Source organism: Ptychodera flava, chromosome 4 (genome assembly GCF_041260155.1).
Source record: "Ptychodera flava strain L36383 chromosome 4, AS_Pfla_20210202, whole genome shotgun sequence".
Lineage (NCBI taxonomy): Eukaryota > Metazoa > Hemichordata > Enteropneusta > Ptychoderidae > Ptychodera > Ptychodera flava.
Window position 1 is genome coordinate 2,426,393 of NC_091931.1, and position 23,278 is coordinate 2,449,670.

Below are 23,278 nucleotides of genomic sequence, written 5' to 3' on the forward strand. Positions count from 1 at the left end.
ATTTAAGACTTTACGTATCATACCGTATTTTGGGGAGAAATGGGTCATTGGAATAGAATATTTCACAAACTCCATATTGCCAGATTACAGCACTTTAGCATATAGTCAATCATCAATCAAAATTTTGAAAAAGATTTCCTCTTTGTAAATTGGAAAATTGTTTTTGTGCTCTTGTCATAAGACACCAGCATCATCTAGCATCTTGTAAATTTTGAAAAAACTGTCTCACTATCATCATCTACAAATACAAATGAAGTGGTGATAAATGGCTACAAATGGTTGACCAACACTTTCTGCCAATCAAATAACTTTAAAAAAACTGGAGAACAGACAATGAGTGTGGTGCATGAATCACACAGAGTCATACAAAACAGAAGTTTAAAAGTATTTGTAACATGAAAAAACCTTCAACTTTGTCATTTCTGCACTTTGAATCAAATGGGTATCCAAAACTTTTTTCATTAGTGTTCATAATTGCTTTATTTATTTATTCCTTCTTTCATGAATATGTCATGCTGGTCTTTGATTGGTCGTTTTTTCGTTCATAGATTGTGGATGATGCTGTAGTAATCAATAAAGGGACCAATCCTGATATTGACAGCTATTCAGCATTTTGGGACAACATGAAGCAGTCACAAACCTCCCTGGTGGAGGAACTTAAAGCAAGAAGAGTTACAGACATATATGTGTGTGGGTTAGCAGTGGATATCTGTGTGGCTTTCACATCCCTGGACGGAGTGGAGCATGGATACCGCACTGTTGTCATAGAAGATGCTGTGCGTGGAATTGATTGTGATGGAATCAAAACACGGAAAAAGAAGATGAAAGATGCTGGCTGTGTATTCGTCAAATCTGCTGATGTGAGTACATATCTATGTCAAAGCATTCAATAAACTTTGCACAAGGATAAACAATAATCAGATTTAACCATCTCAGCATTATAATTATTTGAAACAACACTCAATAACAGTTTAATGACAACTTAATTCACATATTGAGATCCTGTTGAATTATAGAACTTTTTAAAGAACTTTTCTCATTTAGCATTTTGAGTCTCTTTGTATCAGTTAGAGTGTGTAACCAATATGAATTAAGTCTGTTTGTGTAGTGTCTGTGAACCATATGTATCTACAGTGTTTTCCATCGCCTGGCAAAACAGAGGGTGGCTAATTTACATAACAATCCATAATTTGCATATCCTTTTGTTTTAAATGTATTCTCTTTAACTATTATAGACTATAGTCTATAGAACTATTCGGATGGGTATCTGTCGGGCATCATGCGTCAGTCTGTATGTATGTATGTATGTATGTATGTATGTATGTATATATGTATGTCCGTTTGTGAGGCGTCTGTCCACTCAAATATCTTGAGAACCGCAGTACTTACTTATTTGATATTTGTTGTGTAGATGAAAAATATGATTTTGAGAAACTAGTTTTTTAGCTACTATAGACTATAGTCTATAGAAGCTATTGGGATGGGTATCCGTCCGGCGTCCGTCGTCAGTCTGTATGTATGTATGTATGTATGTCCGTTTGTGAGGCGTCCGTCCACTCAAATATCTTGAGAACCGCAGTACTTACTGATTTGATATTTGTTGTGTAGATGAAAAATATGATTTTAAAAAATGTTTTTTTTAATTTTTTGATATTGTTGAAAATAGGCAAATTAATGCCAAAAAAGGCGTTTTTGGTAAAAAATCTTCTTCTTCATAACCGCTGGTCAGACAGCTTTGTTATTTGGTATACAGGTCCCTAGGGACAACCCAACTTAGATTTGTTCAAATCGTGATGAAATATGCAAATCTGTATTTTTAAGGAATTTTTTTTGTCATTTTTGATCAAAATTTGACTTACATTGTATGTAATTCTTGTACAGTATAAACCCTATCAATTCACCCAGAAAGAAATAATTAATATGATTTTAAATGATTGAATGAATTAGAAAATCATCAAAGCTAAAATAATTTTAGTGTAGAATTATCAGAAAGTGCAACTTTTTTTTGACAATTCATAGTGAAATGCTTACCATCTTGGAGGATTAAAACATGTAAAGGCAACTTTCCTGAATCCCAACTTTGACATATTCTGAACCGTCATTTATTGTGCCCTGTATGTTATCTAAAAGAAATTGTTCAAAATAGTTTGTCAATATAGGGTGGTCAAATAAATAGAGATAGAGAAAGCTCTAATTTCCATTTATGGTTGACTTGGTAAGGATAAAATAAAATTACTTTTTGAGGAAAAAAAATAGAGTGGTCAATTAAACGAGTGGTCAAAGTGATAGGGTTTTTATGGTAAATCTGGGCTGTAAGATTCCTCATATGCTATTTATAGCAATTATGCAATCTGTGTAAACAGTGCAATGAAAGTGTTACATGATGCTTTTGATGACCTTGAACTTCTTAAGTTTCAAACATATGTCTCTTCAGTGTGCTTTCTCTGAGTACGTACAGTCTCAACTTATTCAACAGAACTTACTTACAATGTTAATTTGAAAGTTAAAATGTGCTTGGATGAAAATACTGATAAAAAGATAACCAGCTTAAGATTCTCTATAACCTGACAGATATGCTGTTTTTTTTATGACGAAAATCTTGATTTAAGCAAGTCTTGTTTACTTTAATTAGAATGTAATTAACTCTTGTTTATTAGCTACTATAGACTAATATAGTCTATAGAAGCTATTGGGATGGGTATCTGTCGGCGTGCACTGTCAGTATGTATGTATGTATGTATGTATGTATGTATGTCCATTTGTGAGGTGTCCGTCCACTCAAATATCTTGAGAACTGCAGTACTTACTTATTTGATATTGGTTTTGTGGATAAAATATATGATTTTGAGAAACTCTTTTTATTAATTTTTGATATTGTTGAAAATATGCAAATTAGCACCAAAAAAGGCGTTTTTGGTAAAAAATCTTCTTCATAACCACTGGTCAGACAGCTTTGTTAGTCCCCGCGGATGAAGTCCGGCGGGGACTTATAGATTGGGTCCCGTCTGTGCGTCCGTCCGTCCGTCCGGCCGTCCGTCATCAACAGTTTCTCAGACACTGCTGAACCAATTTCGTTCAAACTCGGCACAAAGGCATAGCACTATCACCTACAGATGCACGTCGATTTATTTTGTGATACGATCCAATATGGCCGCGAGGCGGCCATTTTGTTGCGATTTTTCATGTCTTTGGACCATAACTCAAACATCCTTGAACAGATTCTGTTCAAACTTGGCACAAAGGCATAACACTATGGCTTTTATATCCATGTTAAATTATATCACGATACGATCCAATATGGGCGCGAGGCGGCCATTTTGTTGCGATTTTTTATGTCTTTGGACCATAACTCAGACATCCTTGAACATATTCTGTTCAACCTTGGCACAAAGGCATAACACTATGGCCTACATATGCATGTCAAATTATTTTGCGATACGATCCAACATGGCCGCGAGGCGGCCATTTTGTTTGCGATTTTTTCATGTCTTTGAACCATAACTCAAATATCCTTGAACCGATTCTGTTCAAACTTTGCACAAAGGCATAACACTATGGCCTACATATGCTTGTCAAATTATATTGCGATACGATCCAATATGGGCGTGAGGCGGCCATTTTGTTGGGATCTTTCATGTTTTTAGTCCCCACGGACACCGTCCGGGGGGACTTATAGGTTTGGTCATGTCCGTCCGTGTGTGCGTGCGTGCGTGCGTGCGTCCGTCCGTCCGTCCGTTCACGCAGATATCTCAGAGATGCCTGAAGCGATTTCATTCAAACTTGGTACAAGGATTACTTCATATGTCATACAGATGCACGTCGATTTGTTTTGTGATACGATCCAATATGGCTGCCAGGCGGCCATTTTATTACGATTTTTTCATGTACAGAGCCATAATTCAGGCATGTTTCAACTGATTTTATTCAAAGTTAGTACAAGGACATTGACCAGTGTCATAGATATGCATGTCGATTCTTTTTGTGATACGATCCAATATGGCCGCCGTGCGGCCATTTTATTACGATTTTTTCATGTACAGAGCCATAACTCAGGCATATCTCAACCAATTTCATTCAAAATTGGTACAAGGACATTGACCTATGTCATACATATGCACATTGATTTGTTTTGTGATACGATCCAATATGGCTGCCAGGCGGCCATTTAATTACGATTTTTTCATGTACAGAGCCATAACTCAGGCATGTTTCTACAGATTTTATTCAAAGTTGGTACAAGGATATTGACCAATGTCATAGCTATGCACATCAATTTGTTTTGTGATACGATCCAATATGGCCGCCAGGCGGCCATTTTGTTACGATTTTTTCATGTACAGAGCCATAACTCAGGCATGTTTCTACAGATTTTATTCAAAGTTGGTACAAGGACATTGACCAATGTCATAGCTATGCACATCAATTTGTTTTATGATACGATCCAATATGGCCGCCAGGCGGCCATTTTGTTATGATTGTTTCATGTACAGAGCCATAACTCAGGCATATCTCAACCAATTTCATTCAAAATTGGTACAAGGACATTGACCTATGTCATACATATGCACATTGATTTGTTTTGTGATACGATCCAATATGGCCGCCAGCAGGCGGCCATTTTATTACGATTTTTTCATGTACAGAGTCATAACTCAGGCATGTTTCTACAGATTTTATTCAAAGTTGGTACAAGGACATTGACCAATGTTATAGCTATACACATCAATCTGTTTTGTGAAATACGATGGTATCAACGGGACTCGAACCCACAACCCACGGCACCCAATCACCTAGCGCAGAGGACAACAGACAAACCGCTCGACTAAATCCCCAATCCTAAAAAGATTGGTTCAATAACCGAGCTATTAGGATGTTACAATTTTTGACTGCGCCCTCTCCACTCGCCGTAGAGTTCGTGAAGCACTCACGCTAGCACACACGCTATCATACATCTCACACAAACTATATCGAAGCGAAGCAATGAATACAACGCTTTACACGTGATACGATCCAATATGGCCGCCATGCGGCCATTTTGTTACGATTTTTTCATGTACAGAGCCATAACTCGAGGCATATCTCAACCAATTTTATTCAAACTTGGTACAAGGACATTGACCTATGTCATACATATGCACATTGATTTGTTTTGTGATTCGATCCAATATGGCCACCATGTGGCCATTTTATTACGATTTTTTCATCTCCTGAACTACAACTCAGACATGTATCAAGCGAATTTATTCAAAAGTATTTTTATCACAGACCTAATGAAGAGGACTCTATCCTCTCTGAGGACCTGTAATCAAAGCACCCATTAACAAGTGGGGACTGTGTCATCAACGATGACTTGTTGGCTCATAACTCAGACATCCTTGAACAGATTCTGTTAAAACTTGGCACAAAGGCATAACACTATTGCCTTCATGTGCATGTAAAATTATTTTGCGATACGATCCAATATGGGCGTGAGGCAGCCATTTTGTTGCGATTTTTCACGTCTTTGGACCATAACTCAGACATCCTTGAACCGATTCTGTTCAAATTTGGCACAAAAGCAAAACATTATGCCCTTCATATGAACGCCACTTTATTTCATGATATGATCCAATATGGCCGACGGCGTCCATTTTTCTGCGATTTTCTCATGTCTCTGAACCATAACTCAAACATCCTTGAACTGATTTTGTTCAAACTAAGGCACAAAGGCAAAGCACTGGCATACATATGCATGTATCAATTAACCTTGCGATAGGATCCAATATGGCTGCAGAACTGCCATTTTGTTGGAATTTTGCATGTCTTTGAAGCATAATTCAAAGGTCATTAAACCCATTTTGTCCAAACTTGGCACAAAGATCAAGCACTATGGCACACATACATGTATACATGTCAATTTACTTCGTGACATGTTCCAATATGGCTGCCAGATTGTCATTTTTGGATTTTTTCATGTCTTTGAGGCTTAATCATATGCAAATATTCCTTATCCAATGTTGTTGACACTTGGTACAAAGATAAAGTACTATGGCATACTTATGCATGTCTACTAATTTTGTGCTACGATCCATATGGTCAATAGACAGCCATTTGATTTCAATTTTATAAACATAGGTCACTGTCCTTCAATGGACTGATTTTGTTTAAACGTGATATGGCTGCATTCTTGTGCACATTAATTTGTTTCATTATATGATCCAAAATGGCTGATTACAACAACATACCCGATCCCATACCATTTCGAAAATTCCACCAAACCATGTGTATAGTATGTGCTGTCATGACACTAGAGGCAGTGAGGGCATCGTTATGTGTGATGTAATCAAAAGTTCCTTTAGTGGTCAACACCGGCAGAGATGAGTCTTTTATTGAACGTTCCTCAGATTACTTTATTATGCAAGTCACAGGCCTGATGCACCCGTTGGATCAATGACATTCCACAGCTACCTAGACACCAAAGATTATAACAAAATGGACAAGCGGGGACTGTGTCATCAACGATGACTTGTTATTTGTTATACAGGTCCCTAGGGATAACCCAACTTAGATTTGTTAAAATTGTGATGAAATATGCAAATCTGTATTTTTACGGAATTTTTTTTTCCATTTTTGGTCAGGCCATCCTGAAATGAGCTATCAAAGATATCCACCTTCTTCATCAATACATGTGTCACAAAAGGTTGTTCTCTACATAACACAGCAGAGCTCTGTCAACTGTTGAGTCGCTTGTTTTTTCAAAACCGCTGGTCAGACAGTTTTAATATTTCATACAGTCAGGAAATACTTAATTTTGTATCCATATCTATAGTAGCTTCAGGGACTTTGGCCCTATGTTTAAGTTTTTGATATTGTTGAAAATATGCAAATTAGTGCAAAAAAGGCGTTTTTGGTAAAAAGTCTTCTTCTTCATTACCTCTGGTCAGACAGCTTTGTTATTTGTTATACAGGTCCCTAGGGATAACCCAACAATGTATGTATGTATCGTATGTATATGTATGTATGTCCGTTTGTGAGGATGTCCGTCTACTCAAATATCTTGAGAACCATAGTACTTACAGATTTGATAGATGTTGTGTGGATGCAAAATATGATTATAAGAGGCTGACTTTTTTTATTTTTTGATATTTTTGAAAATATGCAAATTAGCACAAAAAAGGGCGTTTTTGGTAAAATATCTTCTCCTTCATAATTGCTGGTCAGAAAGCTTTGATATTTGGTATGCAGGTCCCTAGGGATAACCCAACGTAGATTTCTTCAAATTGTGATCAAATATGCAAATCAGTATTTTTAGTAAAAAAATTTATTTCATTAAAACCGCTTGCCTGATAGCTTTGATATTTAGTACACAGGTTCATAGGAATGATCAAAATATGATATATTCAAAGTATGATGAAATCTACAATTTTGTATTTTTGGGGCAATTTTTGTCATTCATAGTCAAAAAAATTATTTCTCAAAAAGTACTCATCTGATGGCTTTCACATTTGGTATACAGGTTCCTACAGATAAACTGAATATGATATATTGAAATTTGATGAAATCTTCAATTTTTGTATTTCTTGATCAATTTTTGCCATTTTTGGTCAAAATCTTTGTTTCTCAAAAACATCTTGTCTGATAGCTTTGATATTCGGTATACAGCTTCCTAGGGTTTGTCTTAATGTAATATATTGAAATTGTGATGAAATCTTCAATTTTGTATTGTGCAGCCAATTTTGCTAATTTTAGTCAGGCCATCCAGAAATGAGCTATCAAAGATATACACCTTTATCATCAACACATGTGTCACAAAACGTTATTCTCTATATAACACAACAGAGCTCTGTCAACTGTTAGGTCACTTGTTTTTCCAAACCGCTGGTCAGACAGCTTTAATATTTGGTATACAGGTCCCTAGGATGACTCTAGTGAGATAATTCCATACAGTCAGGAAATACTTAATTTGGTATCCATGTCTATAGTAGCTTCAGAGACATTGGTCCTATGTTTATAGTTTTAATGTATGAATAGACTGCGCCAAAAACAGATGGTGGGTCAATCTTTAGTTGGAGAATGACAATGCATTATGTTGATGGTTGCTCCAGGCAACAGGAGACAAATTAGGAATGCCAACTTTTGTTTTACCTCTTGTAAGAGGTATGTAAGGGTGCCGGAAATCGACAAGTGCGGGGCCAAAGTGAGGGCCAGCACAATCAAAGTGCGAGCGAATGTGAGGGCTTGAAGTGAGGGCTCTCATAATCGAAGTGTGAGCAAATGTGAGGGCTTGAAGTGGGGGCTCTCACAATCGAAGTGAGAGCGTACATGTATTTGAGGGTTGAGACTTTCAAAAATCAGTACTAAATTCACCTTGATCGAATGAAGACGTGATCAAAGTCACTTCTAAAAGCGCGATACGATCGCAGCCCTGTGTATGAGCAATGCCATGCATGGAGCTACAGCATCGATCAAAGCTTCACGATATGAGCGAACGGCTATTAAAGTACATGACGTCCCTGACGGAAAAAAATTGTCAAACAGCGTAAAACTATGAATGAGGCATTTTTTAATCTTTACATCGCTGAGTTTCTTTAAGAATATAATGTCTGGCTGATTTTAAAAATCGGCGACTGACTGATCGAGCAGGGATCGCACATTCAAAGTGCTTGTCAAAGTGAAATCAAACGCTATATGTGCGACAGGCAGAAATATTAAAACATCAGTCATCGCCATGATTAGGTTATACACTGTCAGGACTGAAAAACACTTTCTTGTAAAGCTTTTAAACTTGAGACAAGCCCGTCTGATCACGTCGTTCAAATTTCAAGTGTCTCTCGACTCACATGAAGGCGCGACTTTGCACAATTTTTAAATAACGGATATTTACAATCTAGTATCGAAGTTTGACATATCGACGATTTCGGGACTATAGAATCGATACTAGACCACAGTCTCTTGGTGGGCTATTCAGCTCTGGGACTATTCGCCCCATAGACGAGTGTACAGAAGCGATAAACACCTCTCGCTTCTGTACATTCACTAGTCTATGGGGCGAATAGTCCCAGAGCTGAATAGCCCACCAAGCGACTGTGACTAGACGATACTAGAATGAACTGCGGTTGTCCCATGGGAAGCCGCGTCTGTGGAACCACCAATATTCATGGCGTTTTTGGGGACTGTAATATATACTACACGATACCAGAATAAATTGCTTGGTGCCATGGCACACCTGGTCTGTTAAATCGACGATATTTACCCGATATTTATCGGTGATTTGGGGATTCTAATATCGATATTAGACGATACTTGAATGACTTGCCCTGTGCCTCGGCACGCCGGATCTGTGAAATCTCCGATATTTACCCTATATTTTTCGGCGATTTGGGGACTCTAATATTGTCGGGAATGGAAATCCGACAGAAATAATGCAAAACAGATAGTATATTTTCTGTTTATTATCCAGGCTTCTGTACACATACTAATGACGATTTCTCAGCGTCAGTTTATCTATTAGTTTATTTGTTAGTTAAATGAAGCCATAACATGCAATCTGACCTTCCTGTTGTTTTTTATTTTATGTCGACTTTGACATTTAACTTTGGTCATAGACCCTCGAGAATAACTGTGATCTTCATCGTTACCAGAACATTCACCATGACTGGTATCAAAAAAACCTTAAAATTCTCTGTGTCATTACTCGGAACATGCCATGCAAGAGCAAAGTGTAAATGTTCAGAACGTGAATTTGATCGTGAATGAGATTCAGTGTTAAGTACGAAGTATTGTTGTCGGGGACCGCTTGGCAAATAAACTTAATATATTCCAAGATAGATCGCACAAAAAAAACCCAACAGCAGTTGCCTGTCCCGTTATTCTCGAGGGTCTATGCTTTGGTGTATATATAGAAGTAGAACCACAGAATAAAATGTGTGTGTTGTAGCAGAATAACAGAACACATCGTGTCTGCTTGTCTGTCCATCAGTCACACCAAGACGAATTTCCCTTCGCCACAAATATCGATACTAAACGATACTAGAATGACTTGCCCTGTGCCTTACAGTTCTGGCCAAACCCGACATCCAAGGACTGACTCTAGCTTCGATACTAGACGATACTGGATTCTGTCAAATCGCAAGTAAATATCCGAATGTATCAGAGATTTCACCACCTCACACTTCTTGCCAAACCCGACTCCAAGGACTGACTCTAGCTTCGATACTAGAGGATACTAGATTTTGTCAAATCGCAGGTAAATATCCGATATATATCGGAGATTTCACCACCTCACACTTCTGGCCAAACCCGACTTCCAAGGACCGACTCTAGCTTCGATACTGGACGATAATAGATTCTAGCTGTCAAATCGCAGGTAAATATCCGATGTATGTAGGAGATTTCACCACCTCACACTTCTGGCCAAACAGGTTTTGCGTCAGGGTAGGGGTAACGTCAGGGTTCAGGTGTCTGAATTTAAAGTGTTCATGTTGATGTCATATTCAAGCCAAATACCATGATGTAATATTTTTAGACTCATACTCTCGCCATTACTGCATTGGTATTAAGGTTGAAATAATACGTGGAGTGTTTGAGGTCGGCAGTATTGCTCTGTCTTATTTATTGTTGACAGTACAACCGGCTTAATTTTTGAAAGTCAGAAAAATTTCAACGGTGAGTTTTAGTTACACGTTCAGTATTTTACGCGTGCGCCAATTCAAAAGCAAAACCTTCCGACTTTTATACAAGCTGGTAACTTGCTCCAGACCATGACATGTGTCTAGTTACGATGTTTGGCCAATTTCAAGATTAAACTGCAATGATCATTTCCATCTAACACAACACACCCAATATTGACACATGAGAGAGAGAGAGAGAGAGAGAGAGAGAGAGAGAGAGAGTTTGTGAAAGTTACGTATTTTACTGGGAAAAAGCAGCCACTAAGTTCAGTTGAAATATGTTTCAACACCACCTTTCTTACGATCGACTTAGTCTAGGTTGTTGTAAACGTAAATGCACAAAATGTCTTTGGCATCCTACATGCCTGTGACATGTCACAGAGTCAATGTTTATTTCAAGGTTGATACACAATGCATGCATACACTGTCCCTCTACCCATGGGAGGGACGGTGTATGCATATTCGTTTTACAGCGAGTGATTCGGTCGCGATGTGTTGCTCGCCGATAGATTGCTTGTTCTAATCATCCATTCGTTGGCTTAAAAGTTTCAGAGCCAGAGACGGCACAATCATTTCCGCTACAGACAAACAACGTATGAATGTGATGCAAGGTCGCAGAGTTTAGTATGAAACAAAGGAGACAGTCAAATTTCTATCTAATGACTGGTCAATCGCTGACTACGCAGAGATTATAGCTATGATTTCTGTGACAATATAATTGACCATGAGATTGATTCAGTGAACAATATTCAAGGGCTCGTTGACCAAAATGGCATACTTTATTGAGGTAGAATATACATCATTGTTAACTAAATATATATATAGATATTCTGACGCAATTGATCTTTTGAAATGATTATCAAACTTTGAGTACAGAGAAAATAAAAAGTATACTGTAAGTACAAACGTAAAAAAGAACTTGTCATTTGCTGTTGTCTGATTTCTCAGTTTTAGTTGAGCTATTGAATCTTTTTTTATCCTCAAAAAATCAATCATAGAGAACCAGACAAGTCTCCAAAAATGCATTTTCCCATGATCTTACTTTATCTGGTGAACAAGCCACTCTAAAATTTCGTCAAAAAAGTTTCCTCTTTCTTCGAAAATTCTCCGGCAAAAACTCTGCTTACGACGCAATGTCGGATAAACAGTATCAGAGTTCATGTGCCCAGGTCGTGAACTGGTTTTACTGAAGTCACATTTATCAGTCGCGCTATAGTTGTACAATGGTACCAGAAGAAGTATCGCTCACTTGAGTTGCATGTATTAATAATAAAAAGGATATCTGTGATATTCAATGCAATGACTAAAAAACACGAAAAGGTTACTGAAAAAGACGGAAGTGATGTAATGGGTCGTGATCTGTAACTTACGCAGGTCATTGTGCATGTACTCGTTCCGCGCTCAGCCGTTCAACTGTTCACAGAGCTATGCCGCGCCGCTTCTGTGTTCTGGAGATAGTAAGTTTTCATTCAACGTTGAAAACGACTTTGACTCTCATTTTTCGTATGCCTGAGCCCGAATTTGATCGGTTCAAGGCGCCCCTCACTTCAAGCCCTCACATTCGCTTGCACTTTGATTGTGCTAGCCCTCACTTTGGCCCCGCACTTGTCGATTTCCGGCACCCTTACATACCTGCTTGTAAAGAAGGTGTGAGGTGGGGCTACGAATAATTTACATCACATAATAAATAACTACCAGTATCATGATCTGTAATAATATATTCTCATATCTGTGTAAGCATTCATTTATTCTCTCAGATTTAACATGACTGAAGAATCAAAATGTTTGAATTAATCCCTCTACAGTATTCAATTTAGTAAAGACAACCATTGACACTTAATTTGGTGTAGTGAAACCCTTTCTTTCAAGTTGAAACAACTTGAAAGAAAAGGTTTCACTACACCAAATTAACTGCTCATCAAACAGCATTGATCATGATTCAACTCCTGTTTTTATTATTACAATGTCTAGCCTCAACTAGCTATTTTAAAATATAGTGGTTTTATCCAACACACAGGAGTACACATATGACAAATGGGCTGTGGATAAAAATAATCATGTCAAATGATTGTGATCATTACCTGTTACTCCCTAATTTTTTCTTCATCCATCCAAGGGAACTAAAGTGACATGTTTCACCATAAGTCAAAGATGACAAATTACCGGGTATATTGTCGTTATATCAGTAGTATTTTTCCAAGCTGAACAAAGAAAAATATTTGGAAATAATATATTTACCAGTTAATTATCACTAACAAAAGCACAAGTTTGTTATTTTCCATAATAAGAAGATTGGATGATGATTGCACATGACATACATGTATCATAGCAGAGCTGTGTATCAGTCACAAGGTAGCTAGTTTTGCAGTTATCATAATCTGAATCCAAATGACATTCAGAACAAATAAGTGCAGCTCATAAAAATTGTGATCAAGTTTTCAGATGTGGTATAAGTCTGAAAATAAACTATAGAACCTGTGAAATATCTGACACAATAATTTTAAATGAGAGTCCATTTGGTCATACAGGTATTACATATAGTAATTTAGTATTTATTACATACGGTATAGTTAACTTCTAAAATGTTCCAAAAAGATATAAAATGAATATTTTCATATTTTTCAGGTTCCTGACATGTTGAATTGCAAAGACAGGCATCCAGAATTAGGATATCAGGCAGCTGTCAATGTTGCCATGGCAATGAAAATACATGAGGCTAGGCTACTTGGTTCACCATAACACAAGCAAGTCAGGCATGAAATTGTTCCCTTGTAATGTTATACTGACATAAAGTAACAATTTCTGCATTTTAATGTGGACTAATGTCATCTTTGAACTATGAAGTTGTAAGCAAAATTTGAATAAGGTTTCCAGCTGATTGTGATATTTTGAAATTTTTTTGAGCAAAATGTCGGTATTTTTCTATAAATGTACTTAAGATATCATTATTTGACTCATGTGTGCCAAAGCCACACAAGGGGGGCCAATTGTGTAATCCTGTTTGTCTGTGTGTCTGTTTTTCTGTCCATCTATCCTTCTGTTACTTGATTACCAAATATGAGGACCGCATAACTCAACAACTTCAATACAAAATGTGACCAGTTTATAGTATACTGTAGAATGATGTGTGACAGAATGAAGTTCTGTAGGTGTTTATGTGACAATTAAGAAAAATTTTGTACTTTTTCAATTTTAGTGACTGTCTAAAATTTCGCAGCCAGGTCAACTTCCCGGGGCTGACTTTTTCTTTTCTACGTTAATAGACATGTAGAAAACAGAGGGGATGGCAAGGGTAAATAGCAGATAAACCACAGTCTTGCCACAACTGTAGATTTAATAATAAAATTGATAAGTGACTGCACGGTGGAGTAGAGTAACCATGGTTGTGACCAGTGTCACTGTTGGATGATATGCCATGGGTCACGGCCGGTCACATATCTCAGAAGCCTTTTTACGAACGGGGTTGTGACCTTGGAATCACTAAGCATTGACAAGCAATCATCAGAATCATTTGTTTCCAAACCAATCAATTCTGAGTTGCTAAATTCAGGTTCAAAACAGCAAGGTTGAAGGCCGAGAACGTGGATATCCTTTCCTGCTTTATTATTAGGGCCTGTGCCATAGCATGTTTCATGGGAAGAAAGACTTCCTAGCAAGACCCCCTAACTTAGTGATACAATAACAAACTTTCTATGTCATCAAATTATAGCATGTACAATGGAGGGCCGCTATATGGTGCTCTAATACGGTAAAAATGGTGAAACACATCAAGTTAGGAAAATGAGTGTTTCCAAAGCAATGACTCATATATTTTGTATGTTTTTGCCTGAAATTTGTTGCATGGAAATTCTTCAAAAGATAGAAACAGCAAGCATGTTTTCGTACACTTTTCCTTTAATTATTTTACCTGATCCTTTGTACATTATTTTTTCCTCACTCTCCCACCTTTTCTTTTTGTCATGCCTTCTCTGGCTGATTTGTATGATTGACATTTGCTAATGTATGTAGGATCTGCTTGTCCCATCGCTATAGATGTTGATATGCATGTTTCTGAAGTTGACCTCCAGTACCTATGTTGCAGACCTTATTTGCTTTTGTCATTCTTGTTTTTCTGGTTTTACTGTGTAGAAATCATTGTCATAACATCAACATAGAATTTTACTCCACTGAACAGATAGAAACAACATTCATTGTTAATCTTTGGTACCCATACTAGTATGTAACGATTCCGATCAAATGTGAGCGACACCATATCATTGGCGGTGTTTTGTAATATGGGTGACAGGCAAGATTGGCTTTACATTTCCACCACCATGGTATGGACCAATTCCTGTAATGGCCTTCTACCAATCTTTTAGCAGTTATTCAGTTTATTCCTGTCTTATCTTCAACTACTACTTTCAACCTTTATTTCATTCAGATTTCCTTAGCTTAGTGTATAATTTTGTTGTCTTAATTACTGTCAACTTAGATTTGCTACCGTTATTCTAACCTCATTATTCTTACACTACTGTTATACCTTATAACCACAAAATTTCAAGAGATGCATACATGATTGTCACTCAACAAACCATTCAAAAATACATCTTTTGCTTTTTTGTCCATATACATATACATGTCTCTTTTCTCATAAAAATGGGCTCAAAAACACAATGTGAAAAATAGTCTTTCAGCTATATGTTGCATGTTGACTCCATGGTCTGTCTACTTCACAGTGAGTGGGGTTGTAGATAAATGCTGATAATACTAGGTGTCATTTCCCAAGTGCTGTTGGCACTATTTTTTGCATTTTTGGTCAAAAAATAATTTTTTCCGGATATTCTATTCTGATTGCTTTGAAACTTAGTATGCATGTATCTAGAGGCAATCTTAGTTGAGTGTCTTCAAATTGTGGTGAAATTGTCATATTTGTATTTTTGGGGCACTTTTTCCCAGTTCTGTTCAAAAATCATTTTCAGTTGCTTTGAAACTTGGCATGTTCCCCGGGGGTAAACTTATAAGTATACTCTACTCTGGCCTGCCACATCAAACCAAATGTGAGCCAAGTATCATTGACGCTATACTGTCATATTGTTACCAGATCATTTTCTCTGATATTGTCTATCTGATACCTTTGGTTCGTAGGTTCTCAGAGATAATGTCAATGAGATATGTTGAGATTATGCTGTACTTAAATTTTTAGTTTAGTCAAACCATCTTCTTTTCTGAAAGTGCTTGCCGTATAACTTCCATATTTGGTCTGTAGATTCTAAGCAATGTCTTCATTGAGATTTTTCTGTCGTCTGCTGTCACGTTGACCCATGTTTGTATATTTTTTGGAACTACTTTTTCCCAAAATCAATTACAACAACTATTGCAGTAGTTTTTGTTTTGCTCTAGTTTTGTAGGTATTGAAGTACAGCTAATTTTTGTTATTGTGTTCATTGAAAAATTGTTTTGATTAATTTTACATTTCATCACACAAGGGCCAGTTCTGATACAGTTTTAACATTTGATATTTAGAACACATGTAAATGTGATGAAATCCTTCCATTCTAGTTTGAAATTCTACATTACTTGTTGCAAGTGAATACATGTATAGAGGCATTAGTTTGGCTATTTGGAGAAACACAACCATAAATGCTCATGACCCAATGTCAATGGTCCAATGTTTTTAATCGGATGAATGAATGTTAAATCATACTTTATTTTGTATTGCTGGGCATTAGCAATCACAGATTGATAATATTTCCATTGTGTTTGTATCAAAACTTTGTGATAATAAGTAAGAAGAAAGGAAATATTATTTTTATTATTGATTTTAGTGTGCTTTGTAAGAGTTATTGAATCAGAATAAGCCTACAATCTGATTAAAATCAGATGTAGAGTACGGCGACGGCGACGTCTTTACTTACGCAGTAGTAGTGAGAGGCGACAGCAAAAGAATACCACCTAAGTAAAGATGTTGCTGTACTATACATCTGATTTTAATCAGATTGAATAAGCGTAGTAAAACTCTGTATAAATTTTGTTACATAATGCAGCTGTAAAATAAACTCATTATGAAGTAATCAAGAAAACAACAGGTGAAGTTAAAAATCAAAAGACAACAATACTTGAATTTATTCTTCATTTACACTGATATTTTTTGTTCTTGGGTTAAAAATTAGTAAATTTATTGATTTTTAGAAAACTCATCTCTTTTGCTTTTAAATTTGGCAGTAAATTTCAGATTGGCTACATTTCTGTATCAAGGGTGAATGTAATGTGAGAATTAGCTGTGTAATCCACAAATTATTTTTCTCTAACAGTAAATCTGTTGCATAATGCAATTATAAACATTATAATTCTTTTTGTTTTGATTGTTATGTATATTTCAGAAAATTGACTAGATGGAAGGTATTTAGGTGAAATATTATTTTAGTTTTGTTTTTGGATGAATTATTCTTTTTTCATAATCCCTCAATTTTGGATTATTGGTGTTCTTCTTTCAGAAAATGGTGCTGTGAATTTATTTACCGAATTGTATTTTTAAAGTGTACATGCTTTGCCTGCTGTATTATCCCAAATTTTAAAAAAACTTGACTTAGAGTATTCTTATTATTGCTTATTTCTTCAATGCATCTACATCACGCAGACAATATGTCTTTGAGCATATTGTTGATGAACAATCATTTTTGAGTTGATGGCAACATGAGCTCATATCATTTGATACTTCCTGTTTCATCACGTAGAGGAGGGAATGTGATGGGTTTGTTTTGTTCAATCAGACATCACAATTTTTGTGGATTTTAAATGCTCGGGAAAACCATAGACCCTCGAGAAAAACGAGATTTTTCGAGAGTCTGTGGGAAAACAGGGAAGTGTCAACAGTTATTGATATTTCACTGCATGAAAAGTTGATAATAAATTTATAAGTAGTGGCTGTTGTGTTGATCTGTGATACTTAACTCCCATTTTCTATACACTGGTACGTATCTATAGGAGCAGTATATATATTTGGTAAGATGTAAACATGATATACATATATGTATGCATGCATGTACCATTATATTTGTCTCCTGCTAAAACTGACAAACCAAAACATGTATCACCTATTAATCTAGAGTGAAGGTGCATCATCCAAGATAGGACTTTGTACAAATGGACATGCTAGCAGCAAAATATAATTCATATAAACTCAGAAAATATGAAAGTGATAAATAATATCTGGCACTAGAGGTCAGGTGAGTCTCTCAAGTGAACTATATGAAGATTATAAAGTAAAGTTGTTGTTATTTTCCTAGGTTTTAATAAAACATCTTGAAAATGGCTGTGTTTCTTTCAAACATAGGTCTCTCGTATATGTCCATACCAGGGGTCCCTTGTACATGTACGTCCATAGTACAGGTCACTTGTACATGTATGTCCATAGTACAGGTCCCTTGTACATGTATGTCCATAGTACAGGTCCCTTGTACATGTACGTCCATAGTACAGGTCCCTTGTACATGTACGTCCATAGTACAGGTCCCTTGTACATGTACGTCCATAGTACAGGTCCCTTGTACATGTACGTCCATAGTACAGGTCCCTTGTACATGTACGTCCATAGTACAGGTCCCTTGTACATGCATGTCCATAGTACAGGTCCCTTGTACATGTATGTCCGTAGTACAGGTCCCTTGTACATGTATGTCCGTAGTACAGGTCCCTTGTACATGTATGTCCGTAGTACAGGTCCCTTGTACATGTATGTCCGTAGTACAGGTCCCTTGTACATGTATGTCCGTAGTACAGGTCCCTTGTACATGTATGTCCGTAGTACAGGTCCCTTGTACATGTATGTCCGTAGTACAGGTCCCTTGTACATGTATGTCCGTAGTACAGGTCCCTTGTACATGTATGTCCATAGTACAGGTCCCTTGTACAGACTATCTGGAAAAGCTGAATTGAGATTTCTAGATATTTTAGAGAGTAAAAGGAAGAGAAACTGTAGCGGGAGCACAACAAATAAACAACTCTTCTAAATTGTTCAAATTGAAAAGCTGGGTTTGTGTATAACAACAGAAAAAGTACATTGATCGTAACAGGGCATTAGATCTGGTGAAAGAATGCAACGAAATTAGATGTTAGTGAAAATGTTCCAAAATTGAAAAGTACTAAATGAAAATAACTGTCGGTACATGATTTGTTTTACTTAACATCTACTTGTAAACTTTTTCATTTTTCCTGCCATATTTAAATGGAGTTTTTAAAATGCAACCTCTTGGAGTTTTCCCAAAAAATATTTTAGAACCCACCCACCCCCACCCCCAGGAAATAAAATGGTCCACCCCTTATTGCGTAAAATCGGAAGCATGAGAATACATTTATCCCAAAAGTCTGCAAATAGATGTTGTCTTTAAACTGATGATGCTTAATGAAATCGACCATTTCCTAGATGTATTTATACTTTGCTATGTAATGTACATGCTCTCCTAGAAATTATTTGTCCCGTAGAGAGAGTCACCTCAAGACATCTCCTAGTTTACTAAGTCACTTGATAAACGTTTGCCGAAATTTTGCTGAAGATTCATTTCACAGACTACGGAGTGTTTTACAGACATGTCCACATCAAGGGGGATGGCAATGAGGCGATTTTAAATAAATGTTTCTGTTAGTCTGTATAAATTTCCAGAGATATATTTATGATTTTTTGCGGTAATCGGGTTCACAAACGCAAATATCGAAAGTGATTATCCGTGGTTAAAGGTCGCACATTTGTGTGTTTTCTATTAGAGTACTTGCTCCAAGAGCCGAATCAATATCCCTCATTTTGATGTTTCAATCTTCAAAAGGAGTCACTTTGATCTTCGACCGACGGCTTCGACCCCCCGTGAACTTGACCTCTCAATCATACAGTAATACCACCGTATTTGAAACATTCGTGTATATTTATTGCGATTATAACGTTTACAGCATATATACATAATACATAGAAAATATATTAACGTATTAAAGCATACTTTATGATCATAGCAATGGGAACTAAACAGACCGGCAAGTGCTGTCTCATGTTTGCTTTCAGCATTCTGATGAAAAAGTTTCAGTTTCCAAAACTCTGGTTATTTGTGAAATGAAACAACAACATAGTTTTGTTTCGTCTATATTTTCATTATACTGGCATGTAATTGCTTTCTTTGCTGAAAGTCGTTTATGTGACTTAGAAGCTCGTGTGGAATAATTTCTCGTGACTTGTAAGATATAGACAAAGGACTAAAGAGCTCACATTTATCTTGGAAAACAAAAATGTGTAAACGTAATAAAAAATTTTGCGCTTTCTCCGAGAAATAGCTTTTTGGAAATTATTTCATACACAACACAACTGGAAAACGAGGAGCAGAAATGCAACTTTATCAAAATGCGCACAGGGCGATAAATGATGCGACTTTCTGTTGTGTTGCTGCACAATTATTCTGACTTTTAAAACGAACGTGAGATGTTCTCAGAAGATATTTACAGCTATGATTACACCAATCTTGATAATTGTTGACAAAACTATAAATCGACACATAAACCGAATGTCTGAATAAAACACCATATAAAAACTTATGCGGTGAACGACGGATACATAGTCCATGATTTGTGAATGGCTGTAAACTCTAGTCTTTGTCACAGGAAATGCTACCCACCCTTCTTATTAAGCGAAGGTAGAGGAGAACAGGCAAGAGAATAATTGCAAACATGAATTCTTGTGTTACTCACAAGGGAAATATACGATATATTTCGCAATCAACACAAATGGATATTTAATATCAAAGATGATCATCTTGTGTTATTGATTCCGCTATAGGAAGTCTGTCATCAACGAACGAAAAACTTTTATTTGCCAGACTCGTGGGCTCAACGAGTGTTTTATACCCAAACATCGTAAAAGCTTGTTTGCCACACAGACTTTCTATCCCTCTGACTGTGTTAGGAGTAAGATAGTGGCGCCATGCTTGTGATGTAGCTCTTGAGTTTCTTTTTGTTTGAAAGAGGTATTTGCTTTGGTCTTTCATGGCCGGATCTGCTCTGGTGTTATGATCGAGCCACTCCGATATCTTAAGGTGTCCCCGAACGCCAAGAAAATCATATATCTCTTTTGCCATTTTATATGGATTTGTAGCAACATCTTCATAGCGAACCAACTTGTATTTTTGGCGCAACCACGGTGGTCCTTTGGCCGCTTCTTCAGCATTTCTCACCATCCATTGGCAGACATCTTTTGTAATGTGTACGAGCTGAGAGTCCATTATACGACGACTGACGCCATATACTCGCTTTGCGTTGACATATTTAAGTTTAATGCGGGAGTGAACCATACCACGTGGATCTCTCACAAGCTGTATAATCTTTACGTTTTCAGATTTGTTTTTCAAGTACGGCCATAGATCGCGAATGTTTTCGATTCGGATTGTTTTCAGTGCAAAATGTGGTCTCTCCTTGCATTGCTTTGTGAATTGTGTTCTGTTAAAATTTTCTGGAAGGGATTTGGATTGATGCACTCCCATCCACTTTTCATTTTTTAAATATTGTACGAAGGACTCTGAAGTGTCACAATGTAAAAGTTTTCCCAACAGTTTTATGGTCTCTGATGTAAAATGTTGTTTTGGTAGAACACTGTTTTGTACCATACGATTAAGCACCAAGAATGGTTCAAATAGATAAAAGAAATCAGGATGTTGATTGAATAGTTGACCCAGAAATGATGACCCTGTTCGCATTCTAGCTAATATGATAACTTTCACTGTCGTGTTTCCATCACTTTCGTGGAAATCTGTCCAATTTACGGTTTGAATGTCATCGCTTACGTCGCCCCAGCCTCTATCATCCTCCCGGAACATTCCAGCCGGCAACATTTGCATTTTTGGACCGAAACCGTGGCGGTATCGAAGCAGAGTCTGAGCTGGATAATTATTAAAACGATGGAGGTAAACATTGTGTGAATCTATCCATCGAAACGGATATAGCATAGGAGAAGCGGCAGATTTTAATGTTGGGGTTATGATGACAATGATCACCGCTACAGTCAGTGAAAGCAGGCAAAAAATTAGAGGAATCGGTCGCATGCGGCACAGCATACTGAAATGTCTTATCGATCGTAATAACTATCAACTGACAGTAGAAGGAAATGTCATCACTGTGAGGCAGTGTCAGGCTGTCTTCTCTCCGGCTATTATAAGTGTTGTAGTCTGAAATAAAAAACTACGTGTAACTATTCAAAATTGAACGCAGAAATGTATGCAACGCAATTTACATTCCTGATAGATAAACACCACCTACAAAAGTCTCTATCGTTAGCGATCGTAGGCTTGCCGTTGCGCTTGCCTGACAAACGGGTTCAGGTACAATCAGCCGTGCTTCAGTTCTTCATTTATTACGGGATGCCTGATATTCCAAAATCAGACGCAGTCCTTTCCAGGTTTGAATAAAAACAATGCCACAACAAACATGACAAGGTGCATACTTGTCGAGCTGTAGGACAACATTGACACATAAACCATAATACAGCTCTTGACTTTATATCATCAGGTGTAAGAGACCATACCTTGACGAAAAAATTACTAAATTTCTTTGGTTTCGATGTCATCGGTCTTCTTCACTCCCACTTACACTTAGGCATACGCCCAAGGTTAGCAGCATGCGTAGTATTATGGCTTCTCCGAAAAGGGATTCGGTGAACCTTCGTTCAGCTGCAGTGAGTACAGTATTCCGATTTGTTCATACCCGGACAAATTCTCGCTTATAATAGTCAACCGGTATCACACAATGCGGAGACCAACATGACTCAGTGACCTTTACGAAGCTTAATGCCCAGGCTTTGCAGCTGTTATGTCGTCGCTTAACACAATCTGCGCACACATACATCACTTAACGATGAGACGGTTGTGAGTTGAAGGTTTCTCTTCTCCTCGGTGGCTGGCATCGTCAACAGAATCGTTTGTAGCTGTTACCAATTACTGTAGATCATCAGCAAACTACAAGATTCAATAATTAGTATAGAAATATGGCAATTATGCGGACGCGTGAGTGGTTGCGGACAAGTGAATGTGGGAATCATTATTGGAGAGTCACGCGGTTTGAAAATATCTTTGACCTCGATGTATGAATATGAAATGAATCACTTTTACATAAACAGGCCAAGCTTACGATATTTCGTTGAGGATAGTACGATTGCGTTGCGTTAGGTCAAAATCTTTCTCTGCAGCATATTGCTTTTTGTATTTTATTTTCACATTTATTATAAATCAACAGCAAGATATTATATATAACAGTAAGTAACGGTGCATATTTGATTAATTGATATAATAATAAATTATAATAATGATTCTGATAAATTATTCATTGTAAACGCCTGTCAGCTTCTAAGGCTCAACGGTTTCAATACAAATGAAAATCAATCATGATGTCCGATTATTAAATTTGAAAATGCAGTCTCGAGATCTCAAGAATATATATATAGCCAAAGACAAAGTATTATTGTTTGCGGCCTAAGATCCTTACTTGCAAGCATTTGTACAAATAATGCATCTCATCTCTAGTGTATGTTTAGGGCTCAGCGCAGTAGACTGGTTTAGGCATAGCCAGCCATAAAGCAGTTACAAGTACTTATGCTATATCATAAGGTGGCAGAAAATGACTTCATT

At 37.0% G+C, this 23,278-nt stretch overlaps 2 protein-coding genes across 2 annotated transcripts in view; one reads left to right on the forward strand and one right to left on the reverse strand.

Annotated features, from left to right (window-relative positions):
- The window catches only part of LOC139130682 (uncharacterized), a 41,962-nt gene extending 24,411 nt beyond the window's left edge, over nucleotides 1-17,551 (forward strand). The window contains exons 6-7 of the mRNA XM_070696434.1: nucleotides 549-860; nucleotides 13,275-17,551. Coding sequence (XP_070552535.1) covers nucleotides 549-860; nucleotides 13,275-13,388 — 426 coding nt within the window. The 3' untranslated portion in view covers nucleotides 13,389-17,551. The remainder of the gene's footprint in view (nucleotides 1-548; nucleotides 861-13,274) is intronic.
- A 1,973-nt stretch (nucleotides 17,552-19,524) lies between these two features.
- On the reverse strand, nucleotides 19,525-22,319 carry LOC139130681 (carbohydrate sulfotransferase 1-like). Its single transcript, XM_070696433.1, has 2 exons — nucleotides 22,180-22,319; nucleotides 19,525-21,823 (listed from the first exon to the last, which is right to left on the reverse strand). Exon 2 carries the CDS (start codon nucleotides 21,710-21,712, stop codon nucleotides 20,405-20,407), a length of 1,308 nt encoding a protein of 435 aa, XP_070552534.1. The 5' UTR covers nucleotides 21,713-21,823; nucleotides 22,180-22,319; the 3' UTR covers nucleotides 19,525-20,404.
- Nucleotides 22,320-23,278: the final 959 nt, after the last annotated feature.